Raw genomic sequence first — 16,707 nt, forward strand, 5'->3', positions numbered from 1 at the left:
ATATATATATATATATATATATATATATATATATATATATATACTTGTATCTATTTATATACATTTTAAATCTGTATAGATATAAATATAGAACATTCATTGATATTTCAGATAAGTATCTTTCCTTTCAAGTTTCTAGAGGTATCAATTGAGAGGTTCTTAATTTAGAATTTACATGCATTTTTAATCCATCTTAGATTATCAACTATATACACTATCTCGTCCATAATCCTTCTAATCAATATATATTTGATTCTTGAAACATTATATAATACATCATAGAATAGTATCTATACAAAAATATATACATAAGAGAACATTATTCATCTATAGTTATCGGATTTTTTGTATAATGAGGACATTTTGAATGTGCTTGAAATATACAGAGTGATTCTTAGTTATGGTAAAATAATTCAATACGTGATAGTAGAGGTAAAAATAAGAGAAAATTTCTTATAAACATATATCCATAACGGCTTCATTAGCGAGCTATACAGAGTGAAAGATTTCGCCCGGAGTTCAGTTCCTCTGGTGAAATACACCGATGCTGAATTGTTTGGGGACTAGTTTTTGAAAAAATTATGCTGATCTCATATGGAAAAATATCTGAAAAATTGAATAAAACTAGTCTGAAACTGTAGTGTGAGTAGTTTTTGAGAAAAAAGTTGAAATATGCAAAAAATCTAAATAGAAAAACACAGACTTCTACGTTTGATGCCCAATAACTTTCTTTAATGACCAGTAAACAAATAATTTTTCGCAATAGAAATTGTGGAGAATTCAATTCTGAAAAGAATTATGTAAGCTGTGTAAACTGAATTTAAATAAAATGTATTCTTATGTAGTACATTACACTATAACAATTCAGCATCGGTGTATTTTACCAGAGGAACTGAATTCCTGGCGAAATCTTTCACCCTGTATAGCTCGCTAATGAAGCGTTTATGGATATATGTTTATGAGAACTTTTTTCTTATTTTTACCTCTACTATCACGTATGAAATTATTTTACCATAATTCAGAATCACCCCGTATATATTTGATTCTTGAAAAATTCTATAATACATCATAGAATAGTATCTATACAAAAATATATACATAAGAGAACATTATTAATTTATAGTTATCAGATTTTTTGTATAATTAGGACATTTTGAATGTGCTTTAAATATATATTTAGTATTGGGAATAGCATGTCCGAAGTATACAAAATTGATTTGATACCAAATTTCTCATAATAAACTCAACTGAAAGATTTGTTTGACATACACCGATATCATAGAGAAACGATAGCATAAGTAGATATCCCATGGTATAGGGCGTTTATGTCGCAACTTTTACTGTTATCTCAAGCTGATAGTCACGTAATTCTTTCCCTTGAAGCTTTATGACGCTATGGGTAGTCTCTCAAATTGTGCCGTTCATACACTATCACCCCAACAAAACAGTAAAAATTGACAATAATCGACAGTAATCGGCTTGAGATAACAATAAAAGTTGCGACATAAACGCCCTATACCATGGTATATCTACTTACGATATTGTTTCTCTATGCCGATATTGAATAAAAAGACTGGATGTTGTCTAAGAATAGACTATCTTATCAAAAAACGAGATACCATTTTCAGTTGTAACACCATTATCAATCTCTGATAAACTAAAACTACTACAACTACCATTTGAATCAATGGTTGAGCACTGCTATTGGAGGAAGCCGTGACCTATGAAGGTGAACGTCTGTGATTGGCCTAGACAAGCCCCTCCCCAATTAGCGATTCAGAAAAACATCACAAAATGGCGGCGATTCAAACAGCAATGAATACATTATTGAATAGTTACATGTTGTGAAGTAAATATTCAAAAAAAAAAACAATAGAAAATTGTTACAAAAACATGGAAAACTGAAGGGATAAGGAAATACAATAACAAGCTACTAACTTGAATTTTTTTTAGAATTTTTTTACTAACATTTTTACTCACAAATTTCAAACTCCCAATCTGTTAAAGATGGTTTCTAGGCCAATCGCAAGCGATCGCTTTGATAGGTGAAGGCTTCCACCAATAGCAGTGCTCGACCGTTAAACATTTATTATATTTTAGGTATTCCTCTTATACAATAATTATTTCTCATCTTGTTCTAAACTTAAATCACATTTCTATGATTTTTATCTCATATCATCACATGCATATTAATTTTCAACATTTCTAGAGTGATAATCATATTTATATCAGGTTTTATGCTATAGAAGTATTGGGATGGATAGACTATAATCATAGAGAAAGAATATCGTAAGTAGATATACCATGGTATAGGGCGTTTATGTCGCGACTTTTACTGTTATCTCGAGCCGATTACTGTCGATTATTGTCGATTTTTACTATTTTGATCGGGTAAGAGTGTATGAACGGCACAATAAGAGAGACTACCGGCGTCATAAAGCTTCACAGGAAAGAACTACGTGGACTATCAGCTTGAGATAACAGTAAAAGTTGGATATCTACTTATGCTATTGTTTCTCTATGCTATAATCTATATTATAGAGCAATCATTAATTTTCTAAGATTCACATTAAATCAAGATTTCTATCAACATATTCGTATATCAACTAGTAGCTGAAACTTTGTGCATATATTCATATCCATTATTCACAGTCGAAAACCACCTAGTGAGAATAATGTTGGAGGAATAATTTTCAATTGCAAGTCGTCAATGTTCAAAATTGGTTTTGTTACTAGTTTGAATTATGCTTGAGACAAGCTTCATTCAAATTATGAGCTTAAAAATAGCCTGCCAGTGGTTTGGACCCCCACCTAAAACTGTTGATTCATTCATTCTCATGTTAACACCTGGGTTCAATGCTGGGATATACGAATCAGGACGTTCGAATCAGCACCTTATACTGGATAAGGAAGCTTTGATAGTGTTTATCACTCTCTCACATAGGCCCACATTATAAATCTGCACTTATTTCTTTCACATAGTACTCGGCAAATCCCTCACCTTTTAATACATAGTCTTCATTCACTTGAATTAGGATGTTTGAATCTGCAGCTTCTCTTGGATTGAGAAAGCTTCAAGATTCTGTATCACTTTCTCACATAGGCCCACATTATAGATCCCCATTTATTTCTTGCACATAGTACTCGACAAGTCCCTCACCTTTTAATATTCTTCATTCATTTCTTCACATTGTCTCTATTGAGACTTATCTTCCCTAACCATTACCATAGAGAAACAATAGCGTAAGCAGATATCCCATAGTATAGGGAATTTATGTCGCAACTTTTACTGTTATCTCAAGCCGATTACTGTCGATTATTGTTGAATGAAAAAGACTAGGAAATTGTCAAAAAACCACTGATTTATTGATAATTGGAAAGACCAGTTTCGGTTATTACACCGAAATAATAACCGATTAATAACCGAAACCGGTCTTTCCAATTATCAATAAATCAGTGGTTTTTTGACAATTTCCTAGTCTTTTTCATTCAATATGAATAATTACCACAATATCAACTTCTCAACTACACAAAAAGTCGATTATTGTCATTTGTAGTCGATTTTTACTGTTTTGTTGGAGTAATAGTGTATGAACGGCACAATTTGAGAGACTACCAGCGTCACACAGCTGCATAGGAAATAACTACGTGAACTGTCAGCTTGGGATAACAGTAAAAGTTGCGACATAAACGCCCTATACCATGGGATATCTACTCATGCTATCGTTTCTCTATGCCATTACTAACCCTGAGCATATCTACTAAGCCTCCACTCATCCATCTCTCATCGGCTTCACTAACTTTCCTTTGCCATTTCTCAAATAGTTTCTATCAATTTCCCCTTGACTTTCTCACATATTTCTTAAATTTTCTCTACTAATTCACTTAGTCCTCATTAATGTTCCCTTAACTAAACATTGCTAATCCTGAGCATACTACTGCTAGGTCGCCTCTCAGCTGTGACCTGAGCTAGCACATTGTTGAAAGATGGGCGCCGCTCCCTGGAGTGATGGTCGACGGCACACATTGACATCCGACGGTTGCCCGGACTAGTGGAGAGTCCGGACATACCTGGAAGTCCGGAGTAGCCGGGGCTCAAGTGAGAGCAGGAGGGTAGGGGAGTGAGGAAGTCGGTATGGTAATGGGGTTGAAGACGGTCCTTCAGAGGCAGGAAGTCGCTGATGGCTGAGTTTCTTCTGCCTGAAAAATCAGAAAAAATACTAAAAACTAGAGAATTTTATGTTATTAACAATTAGCAGGTACCCCGTCCTCCACAAGGTCTTGACAAACTTAAAACTTGACCTACTAAACCAATGGTCGCCAAACTTATGAGCCTATGAGCTAGAATAGCATTTATAAAACTTCTAGTGAGCTACCAAGGAATATTAGACTGAAGAAAGTATCTTTAATTGCCTATAAAGATGCATTTCCAGTGTTGAAATCTACTTATCTCAAAGCAAAAAGTATAACAAAAGTTGAAATGTACATTCCAATGAAAGCAGTGGAACTCTTTTTGGACATCAAGTATTTTCTTGATGTTTAGAGTGTATGTTGTAGCCGCCATTCTGATGCAGTTATCCAAATGTTCATCAGTTCCTACATCGATTTTTTATGAATTTCATACTTGAAAAAGATGCTTCACACAAATAGGTAGAGCTGAACATAGCTTTCAACCTCAATTCAACTTGAATAATAGTTGGATATTATTCTTTGGGGACTTGAGGCCAAATTTTTCCAGTTGTAGAAAGTGATCTGAGAGACAGATCATTTTGAAAATCCACAAATTGAGTTTCGACTGAAGCCTGATCTCCACCAAAATGTTGTACATCACAAGCTGCAAAATCTTCGGCATAGATCTCTACAAAAGAGAGTTGATGAATTGTACCATATTTGATATGCTTTTAAAATCTTGAAATCGTTGATCAAACTGTTGTCTCAAGTCTGAGAGAATTGTAACGTATTCTTGATTATTGCTGCGGTGCTGTGGAGGATTTTTCTCATCATTGATGTTCTTTAGACTGGAAAAGTTTTTATATTCAAACTGGACGACATTCTTTTGCACGAGCATTTCTGTGAGCTACCAAAAACTACCCCACGAGCTACCGGTAGCTCGCGATCGACTGTTTGGCGACCACTGTAACTAAACTCTTGAAGAATTAAAAATATGCTTATATCCACCCTTGGTTAGTTAACAATCTATATACACATTTTCAAGTTAATCAGTTTAGTAGTTGAGACATGATGTTGCGTCATTTGTGATTTTACTATCCCGTGCGTGTATAAGCCAGCTCTTCCCTTTATTATATATCGGAAAATCACGAATGACGCATCATCACGTCTCAATTACTCAACTCATTAACTTGAAAATGTGTATATAGATTCTTAACTAACCGAGGATGGATATGAGCATATTTTAAATTCTTCAAGATTCTGTTCGGTCAAGTTTTCAGTTTGTCAAGTTTAAGAAAGACCATTGGGGAGCACGAGTTACCTACTAGTAGCTTATCCTAATTATTTCTTCATCCTGATTTTTTTAAATGTTTATATAGACTACATTCGAACTAATGAACTGATTAACTTGAAATTTTACATATGGGTTCTTTATTTGCCGAGGATGGTTATAGGCCCATTTCAAATTCTTCAAGACCTCCAGAAGGTCATGTTCTTAGATTGACAAGTTTCTGAGTAGACCCTTGCGGAGCACGGGTTTCCTACCTCTAGTCTTTGATATTATTAAGAAAGGGATTGGCTTTTACATGTAGGGGGTATGAAATGAACATTTGATGTATCATCATCACTTATTCCTGCCAATTATTACCTGTTATTGATGGCGAGAGAAGTAGGCCTGTAGAGCAGGATGGTCTCCTGAGGAAACCACTGACTGAGGTGCGTCGGTCCTGAGGACTCAGCGACTGTTTCATGCCCAGACCTGAGGAGAAAAATCAATTTCAGTCCAGACTTATGATTGGTATAGTGGTGGTAGTAGCTTCTATTGATGCAATCAAATTTTGAACAGAATTGTCTGAATCTTCAATATTATTGTGCATAGTTGCGACTATATTATTCTTCATTCAATTGTGATCATACAAATACCATGTTATCAGGGTTTTGTGGTGGCGGGGTGGTTTTTTGGTTCGTGTGGGATCTCCAATGAATCCTGCAGTCGTGAAGTAGATCTTGGGCTGTTTCCAGCCCTATAATATGTTTTTTGTGTAGTTGAGAAGTTGATATTGTGGTAATTATTCATATTGAATGAAAAAAGACTAAGAAATTGTCAAAAAACCACTGATTTATTGATAATTAGAAAGACCGGTTTCGGTCATTACACCATTGTCAATCTCTGATAAACTGTATTTATCAGAGATTGACAATGGTGTAATAACCGAAACCGGTCTTTCTAATTATCAATAAATCAGTGGTTTTTTGACAATTTCTTAGTCTTTTTTCATTTAACCTATAATATGTGTTAACTACCACTTTAAAAAGTCAACTTATTTTTCACTTGTACTGTACTCATTGTAGTTGGTTTTGCGTCCTCATCTTAACACATACTTCTTCCATATCAGAGAAGTAATTTTCAGGGGAATGTATTGTCAATTAAACACTGTATTGAAATTGGAAATAGAATTAATATGATTTTGATTTGGAATCCTTCATTTAATGGTGATCATACAAAGATCACTTGGAAAGAAGCTTTTTGAGAATTATTTTCCAGCCTCCCTGATCAAATTCGTCATATGATATCTGATAAATATTGGTTTGAATGTATTCAGTGTCTCATCTCAGAAGTTATGTTATAACAAGTTGGTTCAAATTTGGGATAGGATGGGCATCCACAAGAACGCTTTGTTGAGGTGCTTTTTTTCAATGTTCTAATTGCCTTGAATTGGTTTCTTAGTTCTGTATTATCTTCGATGATCTTCAAAGATATTCCAGGTAGTTTTCAAATTACTCTCCAGCACCACTATTACTGTTAATATTCCTGCTATCTAATCAGCCTTGTTCATTCAGAACCAACGATTGCAGCTTTGGTCACTTCCTTGGTGGATTAGTTGGCAACTGGTTTGAACTGGTTCTTACAAAACTGACACAATCTAAAGTATCTATTTTATCAGACTCACCAGCACAACTATTACTGATTATACTCGCACTAGCAGAACAGCTCTGTTCATTGAGAACCAATGACTGGATATAGATATCAGATTTGGTCTCCCTTGGTAGATTTGTTGGCAACTGGTTCAAACTGGTTCTTACAAAACTGACCCAATCTAAAGTAGCTATTTCATTAGACTCACCAGCACAACTATTACTGATTATACACTGGCAGAACAGCTCTGTTCATTGAGAACCAATGACTGGATATCCATAGCAGATTTGGTCTTGTGGGGCAGATTAGTTGGCAACTGGTTTGAACTGGTTCTTATGAAACTAATCTATAACGTAAACTAGCTTTTTTTATATACTCACCCACACAACTATTACTGATAATACTCTCACCAGCAGAACAGCTCTGTTCATTTAGAACTAATGACTGGATATCCATGGCAGATTTGGGTGTGCGGGGCATATAAGTTGACAACTGGTTTAAACTGGTTCTTACAAAACTAACCCAACCTAAACTAGCTATTTTATATACTCACCAGCACCACTATTACTTATAATACTTCCACTGGCAGAACAGCTCTGTTCATTTAGAACCAGTGACTGGATATTCATAGCAGATTTGGTTGTGCGGGGCAGATTAGTTGGCAACTGGTTTAAACTGGTTCTTATAAAACTAACTCAAATCAGCTATTTTATATACTCACCAACACCACTATTACTGATAATACTCCCACTAGCAGAACAGCTCTGTTTATTTACAACCAGTGACTGGATATCCATAGCAGTAGATTTGGTCATGCGGGGCAGATTAGTTGGCAACTGGTTTAAACTGGTTCTTATAAAACTAACTCAAATCAGCTATTTTATATACTCACCAGCACCACTATTACTGATAATACTCCCACTAGCTGAACAGCTCTGTTCATTGAGAACCAGTGACTGAATATCCATGGCAGATTTGGTCTTGCGGGGCGGATTAGTTGGCAACTGGTTCAAACTGGCTCCAACAAACACAGAGTTTTGTCGCGGACGGTTGTTGGCTGCCAAGGTGCGGTAGGTGGGGGGCACAGAGGCGAAGACAGGGGGGTCCATCATGGTGAACTTGGAGACGGAGGTGCGGTGTTGTTGTAGCTGGAACAAAAATAGAAATTGATTATTTATAATATTATTTGATTATGAATCTATGTGATGTTGTTCTTATATGGTTGTTGTTGAAGCTGGAGCAAATAGATAAGTTTATTAGTTATCCTTTCATCTGTTCTACACAGAGCATTAAAAACTATGCATATATCTGTTTCTTTTGGATCATTGTTGTTGAAACTAAAAGAAAAAGGAAATTAATCATTTACTGTATATCTTTATCTGTTGTACACAGATCATTCAGGAACAGGCGATCCTACTATGACATGTTTTCTAAATCCACTGCAATCCCTTTTGTTTTTTCATTCCTTTTTTTTCCTATGTCCTTCTCCTTCTCATTCTTCCTCTCCTTGTCATCCCACTCTTCTTTATCTTCTTCTTCACCTTCTCCTCCTAATTTCACCTCACCGTATTTTTTCATTTTTCTTCATCTTCATCTTCTTCTCTTTTTCCTTCGTATTCAGTCTCACCATTTTTCTCACTATTTCATTATCTTCTTTGTCTCCTACACCTCCTAATTCTACCTCACCATGTCCTCTCACTCTTCATCTTCTCCTTCTTCTTCTTCTTCTTCTCCTTCACCTTCTAATTCTACCTCACAATGTCCTCTCACTCTCCATCTCCTTCTTCTCCTTGACTTCCTTGTTCCACTTCTCTCTTTTTCACTCTTCTTTAACTTTTTATTCCTCTCCTTATTTCACCTCTTTCACCTCTTTCTTTTTCACTCTTCTTCATCTTCTTTTTCTTCTTCTCCTTCACCTCCTAATTCTACCTCACCATGTCCTCTCACTCTTCATCTCCTTCTTATCCTTCACCTCTTTGTTCCACCTCTTCCTTCTCTACTCTTCTTTATCTTGTTTTTCGTCTTCTCCTCCCTCCACTCTTTATTCCACCCCTTTCTCTTCACTCTTATTTATCTTCTTCTTCGTCACCTCCTGATTCTACCTCACCATGTTTTCTCACTATTTTTCTTCTTCTCCTCCTCCACCTTCTTGTTCCACCTCTTTCTTTTTCACTCTTCTTCATCTTGTTCTTCTTCTTCTCCTCCCTCTATTCCTTATACCACCTCTTCCTCTTCACTCTTCTTTATCTTCTTCTTCGTCACCACCCAATTCTACATCACCATGTTTTCTCACTATTTTCTTCTCCTCCTCCTTCACCTCCTTGTTCCACCCCTCTCTTTTACACTCTCCTTTATCTTCTTCCTCTTCTCCTTCTACTCATTATTCAACCTCTTTCTTTACCACTTTTTCCTATCTTCTTCTTCTTCGTCTCCTCCTGATTTCTACCTCAACATGTCCTCTCACTCTTCATCTTCTTCTTTACCTCCTTGTTCCACCTCTTTTTCCACTCTTCTCCATCTTCTTCTTCTCATCCTTCTAGTCCTTATTCCACCTCTTTCTTCTTCACTCTTCTTCATCATCTTCGTCACCTCCTTATTCCACCTTACCATGTTTCCTCACTCTCTTTCCTCTTCTTCTCCTTCCCCTCCTTATTCTACCTCACCAAGTTTTTTCACTCTTCCTCATCTTCTTCTCCTTCTCTTTCTCGAATAGCAGCCTGAACCTGTCTATAAGTAAGTGTCACATCGATGAAACTTATTCCTTTCGAACAGTGAAGTGTTACTCCAACGCCTCAAACCATTTGTCAACTTGTCCAATCGTTTTTCATGCTCTCCTCCTTCTCCTCCTCCTTCTCCTCCTCCTCCTCCTCCTCCTCCTCCTCCTCCTCCTTCTCCTCCTCCTCCATCTTCTTCACCACTTCCTCTTCCTTCATCTCTTCCTCCTCCTTCATCTCCTCCTTCTTCACCCTATCCACCTCATTCTGAACCATCTCTCATCATCTCTACCTTCTCCACCTCCTCCGCCTCCATCTTCTTCACCTCTTCCTCCTCCTTTTTTCCCCCTTCTCTTGCCACTCCTTCTCCTCCTCTTTCTTTTCGCCTTCTTTTTTCCCGTTGATTCCCCTTCTACTGCTCTCTTATTTCTAGGTTTTCCGGGTCTCATGCCTTCCGTATATTGAACGTGTATAAACATTTTTTGGAAACTTGATTTACTATATTGACTTATGCATTCTACGATAATTCTTCAATGTCTTTCTAACGTATTGTGTATGGTGTATTGGTGTATCATTGAAGTATAAAATAAGGATAAGTTTGAAATGACAAAACATATTGTGAACTATAGTCAACGCACGAGAATAGTCCGACAGTACACAAATTAGATATTAGAAAGCAATGTTGTGATTGCTTTTTGAGATGTATTTGTTTGTTTACGGTATTATTTTATCTGAATGACTAGAGAATGATTTCGTTCCAATTCATAATAGAAGCTCTCACGATCTTTGAGATGGCCAGCTGAGTAATCAAACGAGCCAGCTTTCGATAGCTTACAAACGATTTGACAACTAATTCGATTGAAAATTCTATTTCCTGGATAATAATAGGCCAACACTGTTTCTACATATTCCTAGAGGAATAATAATCAATATAATATATTTTTGAAATATTTCAAGAATAGTAATACATTTAACACGTACTAGATAATTAGTTTTGTTGTTTTTTTGCAACGTGAGCTTTTTTGGAATAAATTGATATGGGCTACTTCCAAACTCTCTCCTCTTCTTCTTGTTCTGCTCACTACTCCTCCTCCTCCTCCTCCTCCTCCTCCTCCTATTAACTGCTACTCCTTCCCCTGCTACACACAAACCATCAAACCCTCGCTGAAAATTTTCCGAAATTTTCCAGCTGCCTGTTAAGAGGAAAACCATCTGCTAGCCTGAGCACAGTGTTGCCATGAAAAATGATGCATTTTCCATTTCCATCCCACTGAGATGAATGTCGGACTTTAGCTGTGGAAGGTGCTGAAAATGTTTTAGAGGAAGAGGAGGAGGAGAAGAAGAAGGAGGAGGAGGAGAAGAAGGAGGAGGAGGAGAAGAAGGAGGAGGAGGATGATATAGAGTGAGAAGGAGGTGAAAGTTGAGGAAGAAGAGGAGAAGGAGGAGGGAGAATGAGGAGAAGAAGGATGAGGAAAAAAGAGAGAAGCACGAGGAGGAGGAAGAGGAGAAAGTGGTTGGGGAGAAAATGGAGGAGGAGGAGGAGGAAGAGGAGAAAGTGGTTGGGGAGAAAATGGAGGAGGAGGAGGAGGTGATGATGAGAGATGGTTCAGAATGAGGTTGATAGGGTGAAAGAGGAGAAGGAGGAGGAAAATGAGGTGGAAGTTGAGAAAGAGCTGAAGTAGGAGGATGAGGGGAGGAAGTGGTTGAGAAGGAGGTGTAAGAAGAGGAGGAGGAGGAGTAGGAGGAAGAGGAGGAGAAAGAGTAGATATTGGGAGGAAGTGAAGCAGGATAAGAAGGTGCAGTTGAAGGATGGTTGAGAAGGAGGTGTAAGAAGAGGAGGTGGAGGAGGAGATGAAGAGGTTGAGATGGAGAAGGAGGGGAATGAGGTAGTGGAGGAGGATGAGGAGGAGTTAGAAGAAGAGGAGGAGGAGGGAAGAAAAATTATTTACTGTGTTGTACGCCCATCAAGTGAGATGGATATGTCAAGCCAGCCACTCAATCACCATCTCAATCTACGCACTAAATTCAGAAGAAGATGGTGAAGGAGTGGTAGGATGAGGAGGAGGAGAAGGAAAAGGAGGAGAAGGAGGAAAAGGAGGAGAAGGAGGAGGAGGTGGAACGAGAAGAGAAGGAGGTAGAATGGAAGCAGGAGAAAGTAAAATTGATAGTGAAAAAATATTTCAAGAGGAAAACATAAGTTACCAAAAATGATGATGAAGGAGGAGAAGAAGAAGAATAAGGAGGAGTAGGAGGAGGATGAGAAGGATGAGGAAGAGGAAGACAGGACATGAAACACGAAGCTGAAATAAAAGGACATAGAGAAGAAGAAAGCGGTGATAAAAAGTATAAGTAAATAACACCTATTTCCTCAAAAGGTCGCATTTGAAGATTATTATTTTGTTCCTCAACATTCCGGTATTACAATTTTATGATTTGATGAGATCTCAGAAATGAGGAGAGGGTGAGAGAGAAATAGAGAAAGATGAAAGAATAAAAGAGAGAGAGAGAGATTGATTGATTGAGTAATTTATTTATGTAGATTACAATATATACTGGCTTATACACTTATATACAATAGCTTACAATACAGCAAAATTATAGATGAATTTACATAATATAGACTAAGAAAATAACTATTGAACTGTATATGATATGAAAAAGCAATTTGTAATATAATAACTATAGATAATAATCATATTGTTATGCATCTACATAAATTGGCGGAGCTTTGGACATATCAATGTCCATTCTTTGGGAAGAATATTAAAAATATCCTCCCCACTAACTCTCTACCAAAACGTTAATTTCGTTATTTAAACTAAGGGTTTATTTATTAATGGAAATATTGTAAAAGTATTAATCAATATGAATATTGAAGAGGAAAAAAAACAGAAAATTGATAAAGTAAAATAATTATATAGGTAGATAAGATCAAATAATTGATTAATAAAATGAAGTAGGCTGAAAGTAGATCAGGGTTATCAAATTTCAGTAATATACAGCAGTATGCAGTGGATAATTGAAATAACATGAGTTTATATAATATATATATATATAATTCGTTCTATAAGATGGTTTAAAGGTTTATATTGGTGGAATGGGTGAGGGATGGTTGTCATGTGATCGTTCTAGGGCCGGACAGTTTCAGTCATTTGTTCCAAAATATGTTTTTTTAAAGTCAGGTTGAAGCTCGCTCGGCTCTCGATAGACCTGATAGAAACAGAGAGAGAGAGAGTGATTCAGATTCAGATTCAGACTCCTCTATTCATGTGTTTAACAAAACAAAATTTAACTTACGTTCTAGCGATATAAAGAGAGAGTGATTAGATTAGAGTTCTTTATTTATGTACTGTATGTTACAATATTCATTACTGGTTTATACACTTATTCACATTAAATGACGGTAATGCTAATTATTCAACGAATTGTACAAAGTATAGATAATTAATCAATGAGAATAAAGATTGAATGCAATTAGAATAACGATAATATAATATTGAGATGTAACTTCATGATTCGGAGGTGTTCCAACAAATAATTGTCGATTCTCTGAAAAGGATATCAGATAATATTTTACCCATCAACACTCGACCAGGAGAGAGAGAGAGTCTAGATTAGATCTCTTTCTTTATGTATGTTATAATATTTACTGGCTTATACACTAATTTATATTGAATGACGGTAATGCTAGTTATTCAAAGAATTTCACAAGGTATAGATACTTAATCAATCAATGGGAAAAAATATAGAATGTAATATTAGAATAACGATAATATAATAATGGGATGTAACTTCATAAGTCGGCGTTGTGCTTCAACAAATAATTGTCGATTCTCTAAGAAGGATATAAAATAATATCCTTCCCATCAACACACGACCGGGAGAGAGAGTGATTGATTATATGCCTTTATTAGGGCGGAATTAGGACTCCTGGTCCTCTCTGCCACACAACCCTTTACAAAAGAAGACAAATTTACATAAGAACAGCAAAAAATAGATTACATATTATGTAATAAGATTACATAAGATTAATATATAAGTAAATAAAACTATTAATCAAAATACAATAACATATAATAGAAGAGAATTTTAAACTTTATTTATTTATACAATTGGAAACAATATTTCAGATTCCACTAGATAAATCTATAGGAAAACCTATCAGAAATGATGATCTAATCAAGTTGCCATTCACTCACACATGCATACAAAACAACCCTAAAAATAAAGATTTTACAAAGTATAATAATTATCAAAACAAGAGAGAGAGAGATTGATTGATTGATTGATTGAGTACTTTATTTATGTAGATTACAGAGAGAGAGAGAGAGAGAGAGAGAGAGAGAGAGAGAGAGAGAGAGAGAGAGAGAGAGAGAGAGAGAGAGAGAGAGAGAGAGAGAGAGAGAGAGAGTAAACAGAGAGAGTAAGAGAAGATGAATGCCAGAGATTGAGGTATTAGCAGCTCCCATACTGTCTGTGCCATCCTTAATTAAAGTTGAAGATGCGAGACCCAAATAGCTATTTAGTGCGCCTCAAAGCAAACATGTTCCAGTCAAATTCACTCGAATTTGTCAGCATTCCTCATCTAATAACATCTATGCCCCCCATACAACCTATGCTGCCAATACAGAGTAAATCTCAATGTGGAACATTCTCTCAAGTGGAATTTCATATAATTATATGAGTAGGCTACTATATAGATATGTATTATAATCTGTGAGAAATATATGTAGATCACATATGAGAAGGCTATTTCAAGTATCGAATAATTCGTTTATCAAATCTGATTCAAAACTTGACTTACTGGAAATCAAATCTAATTCAAAATTTGACAAAGTGAAAATTTTCCCTACTACTGGAGTCTTGGAGAATTTAAAATAAATAAATTTACAGCATTTATTTAGGATTTTCGTTAAATAATAATTATAATTTAAAATGGGCCTATAACTATCCTTGGTAAATTAAGAATGTATATGCAAAATGTGAAGTTAATGAGTTGAGTAGTTGAGACGTGATGATGCGTCATTCTTGAATTTCCCATCCCCTACCTGTATAAGCCAGTTCTTCCCTTTATTATATTATAGATTATATATAATTTATAATATAAACCTCCTCGGTAAATTAAGAATGTATATGCAAAATGTCAAGTTAATCAGTTGAGTAGTTGAGACGTGATGTAATATATATAGATTACATAATGAGAAGGCTATTGCAAGTATGGAATTCGTTAATCAAAACTGATTCAAAAATTGACATACTGAAAACTTGACTAACTGGGAATCAAATCTAATTCAAAATTTGACAAAGTGAAAATTCGACATGCTGGAATCTTGGAGAATTGTAAATAGGCCTACAACCAACCTTGGTAAATTAAGAATGTATATGCAAAATGTGAAGTTAATGAGTTGAGTAGTTGAGACGTGATGATGCGTCATTCGTGAATTTCCTATCCCCTACCTGTATAAGCCAGTTCTTTCCTTTATTATATTATAGGTATGTATATAGAGTGAGTCATATATATGGTAACCCTTCAATAATTTGGAGACTGTTGTAGATATAATATTGTCACTTTCAGGATAAGTTATTGGTCAAATACTCTACCTTTTGACGTGCAACTGAGGGGGTGACTTTGGGGTTGTAACTTGAATATTTTAAATGTAAACACCTATTGTGTGGTACATCATTTTGAAAGACTTTATAAAACAAGAAAGATGGCATCAATAAAAATGTTCTTTGATACTTGTATCCAAAAAGGCGGCTGATTGAAGTTTTGGCTTTAAAAACTGACAGTCTTGACAAACTGAAAACTTGACTTACTAGAAATCAAATCTAATCTAAAACTTGACAAAGTGAAAATTTGACCTACTGGAATCTTGTAGAATTTGTAATAGGCCCATGAACATTTGTAATAGGCCTCGGTGAATTGAGATTCTATATGCAAAATATTTCAAGTAAATCAGTTGAGTAGTTGAGACGTGATGATGCGTCATTCGTAAATTTCCTTCCCTACGTGTATAAGCCAGTTATTTCTTCTATTTTATTATAGATTATTTACATATACTCAACAAGAAAATACAACTTTCCATGATTTGATAATAAATTCTCATGATTGAGATTTAGTATTAAGTTAGAGCATTATATAATTTTTTCTTCAACCGCTCATAAAGTTCTTCTTAGGTAGGCGCATGTGCTTTGGTTAGCAAGCATAAAGTAAACAGCTGGCGAGCATAAAGTAGGTTATCGCTCGCTCCTCACAAAACAGCTGTTTTATGATGAATTTTCGATTCGTAAAGGTAGACGCATACACATCGTTATCGGACGGACGGCACGCATCGGACGGATCAGACAATTAGATTTGATGCATTGTTTTCAATTAGAGTGTGCATACCTATACGATGCGGATAAACAATGCATCAAATCTGATCGTCCAATCCGTCCGATGACGATCTGTGTGCGTCTACCTTTACGAGCCGAAAATTCATCATAAAACAGCTGTTTTGTGAGAAGCGAGCGATAACCTACTTTACGCTCGCCAGCTGTTTACTTTATGCTCGCTAACCAAAGCACATGTGAAGTAGGCTACATTTACAAAAATGCAATTCCAATAATTCCATGTTACATCTTTTCGCCTATTTTTTCACCAGCCATTGTGGTGAAGATGGCTGGAGCGTTGACTCTCACACTGAGGGACCCAGGTTCAATTCACGTTCCTACCATTTTTTTTTGGAGATAATACTAATTATTCTAACTTATTCTAAAAATATATCATTATAAAATAGATTATTATGATTAGATAGAATTATAAAATTCAATCATTTTATTATTATTACATTGATTTATCAAAATAATTGGATAAATTATAAAAAAAACTGTTTGTTAATTATTTTAACTCATTATGAAAATATA

At 35.6% G+C, this 16,707-nt stretch overlaps 1 protein-coding gene across 1 annotated transcript in view; it reads right to left on the minus strand.

Moving 5' to 3' along the window:
* Nucleotides 1–3,635: 3,635 nt before the first annotated feature.
* The window catches only part of LOC111056862, a 219,462-nt gene continuing 206,390 nt past the window's right edge, over nucleotides 3,636–16,707 (minus strand). The window contains exons 5-7 of the mRNA XM_039440512.1: nucleotides 7,980–8,235; nucleotides 5,819–5,929; nucleotides 3,636–4,200 (exon numbers count right to left, since the gene is read on the minus strand). Coding sequence (XP_039296446.1) covers nucleotides 3,911–4,200; nucleotides 5,819–5,929; nucleotides 7,980–8,235 — 657 coding nt within the window. The 3' untranslated portion in view covers nucleotides 3,636–3,910. The remainder of the gene's footprint in view (nucleotides 4,201–5,818; nucleotides 5,930–7,979; nucleotides 8,236–16,707) is intronic.

This window comes from Nilaparvata lugens, chromosome 14 (genome assembly GCF_014356525.2).
Source record: "Nilaparvata lugens isolate BPH chromosome 14, ASM1435652v1, whole genome shotgun sequence".
NCBI lineage: Eukaryota > Metazoa > Arthropoda > Insecta > Hemiptera > Delphacidae > Nilaparvata > Nilaparvata lugens.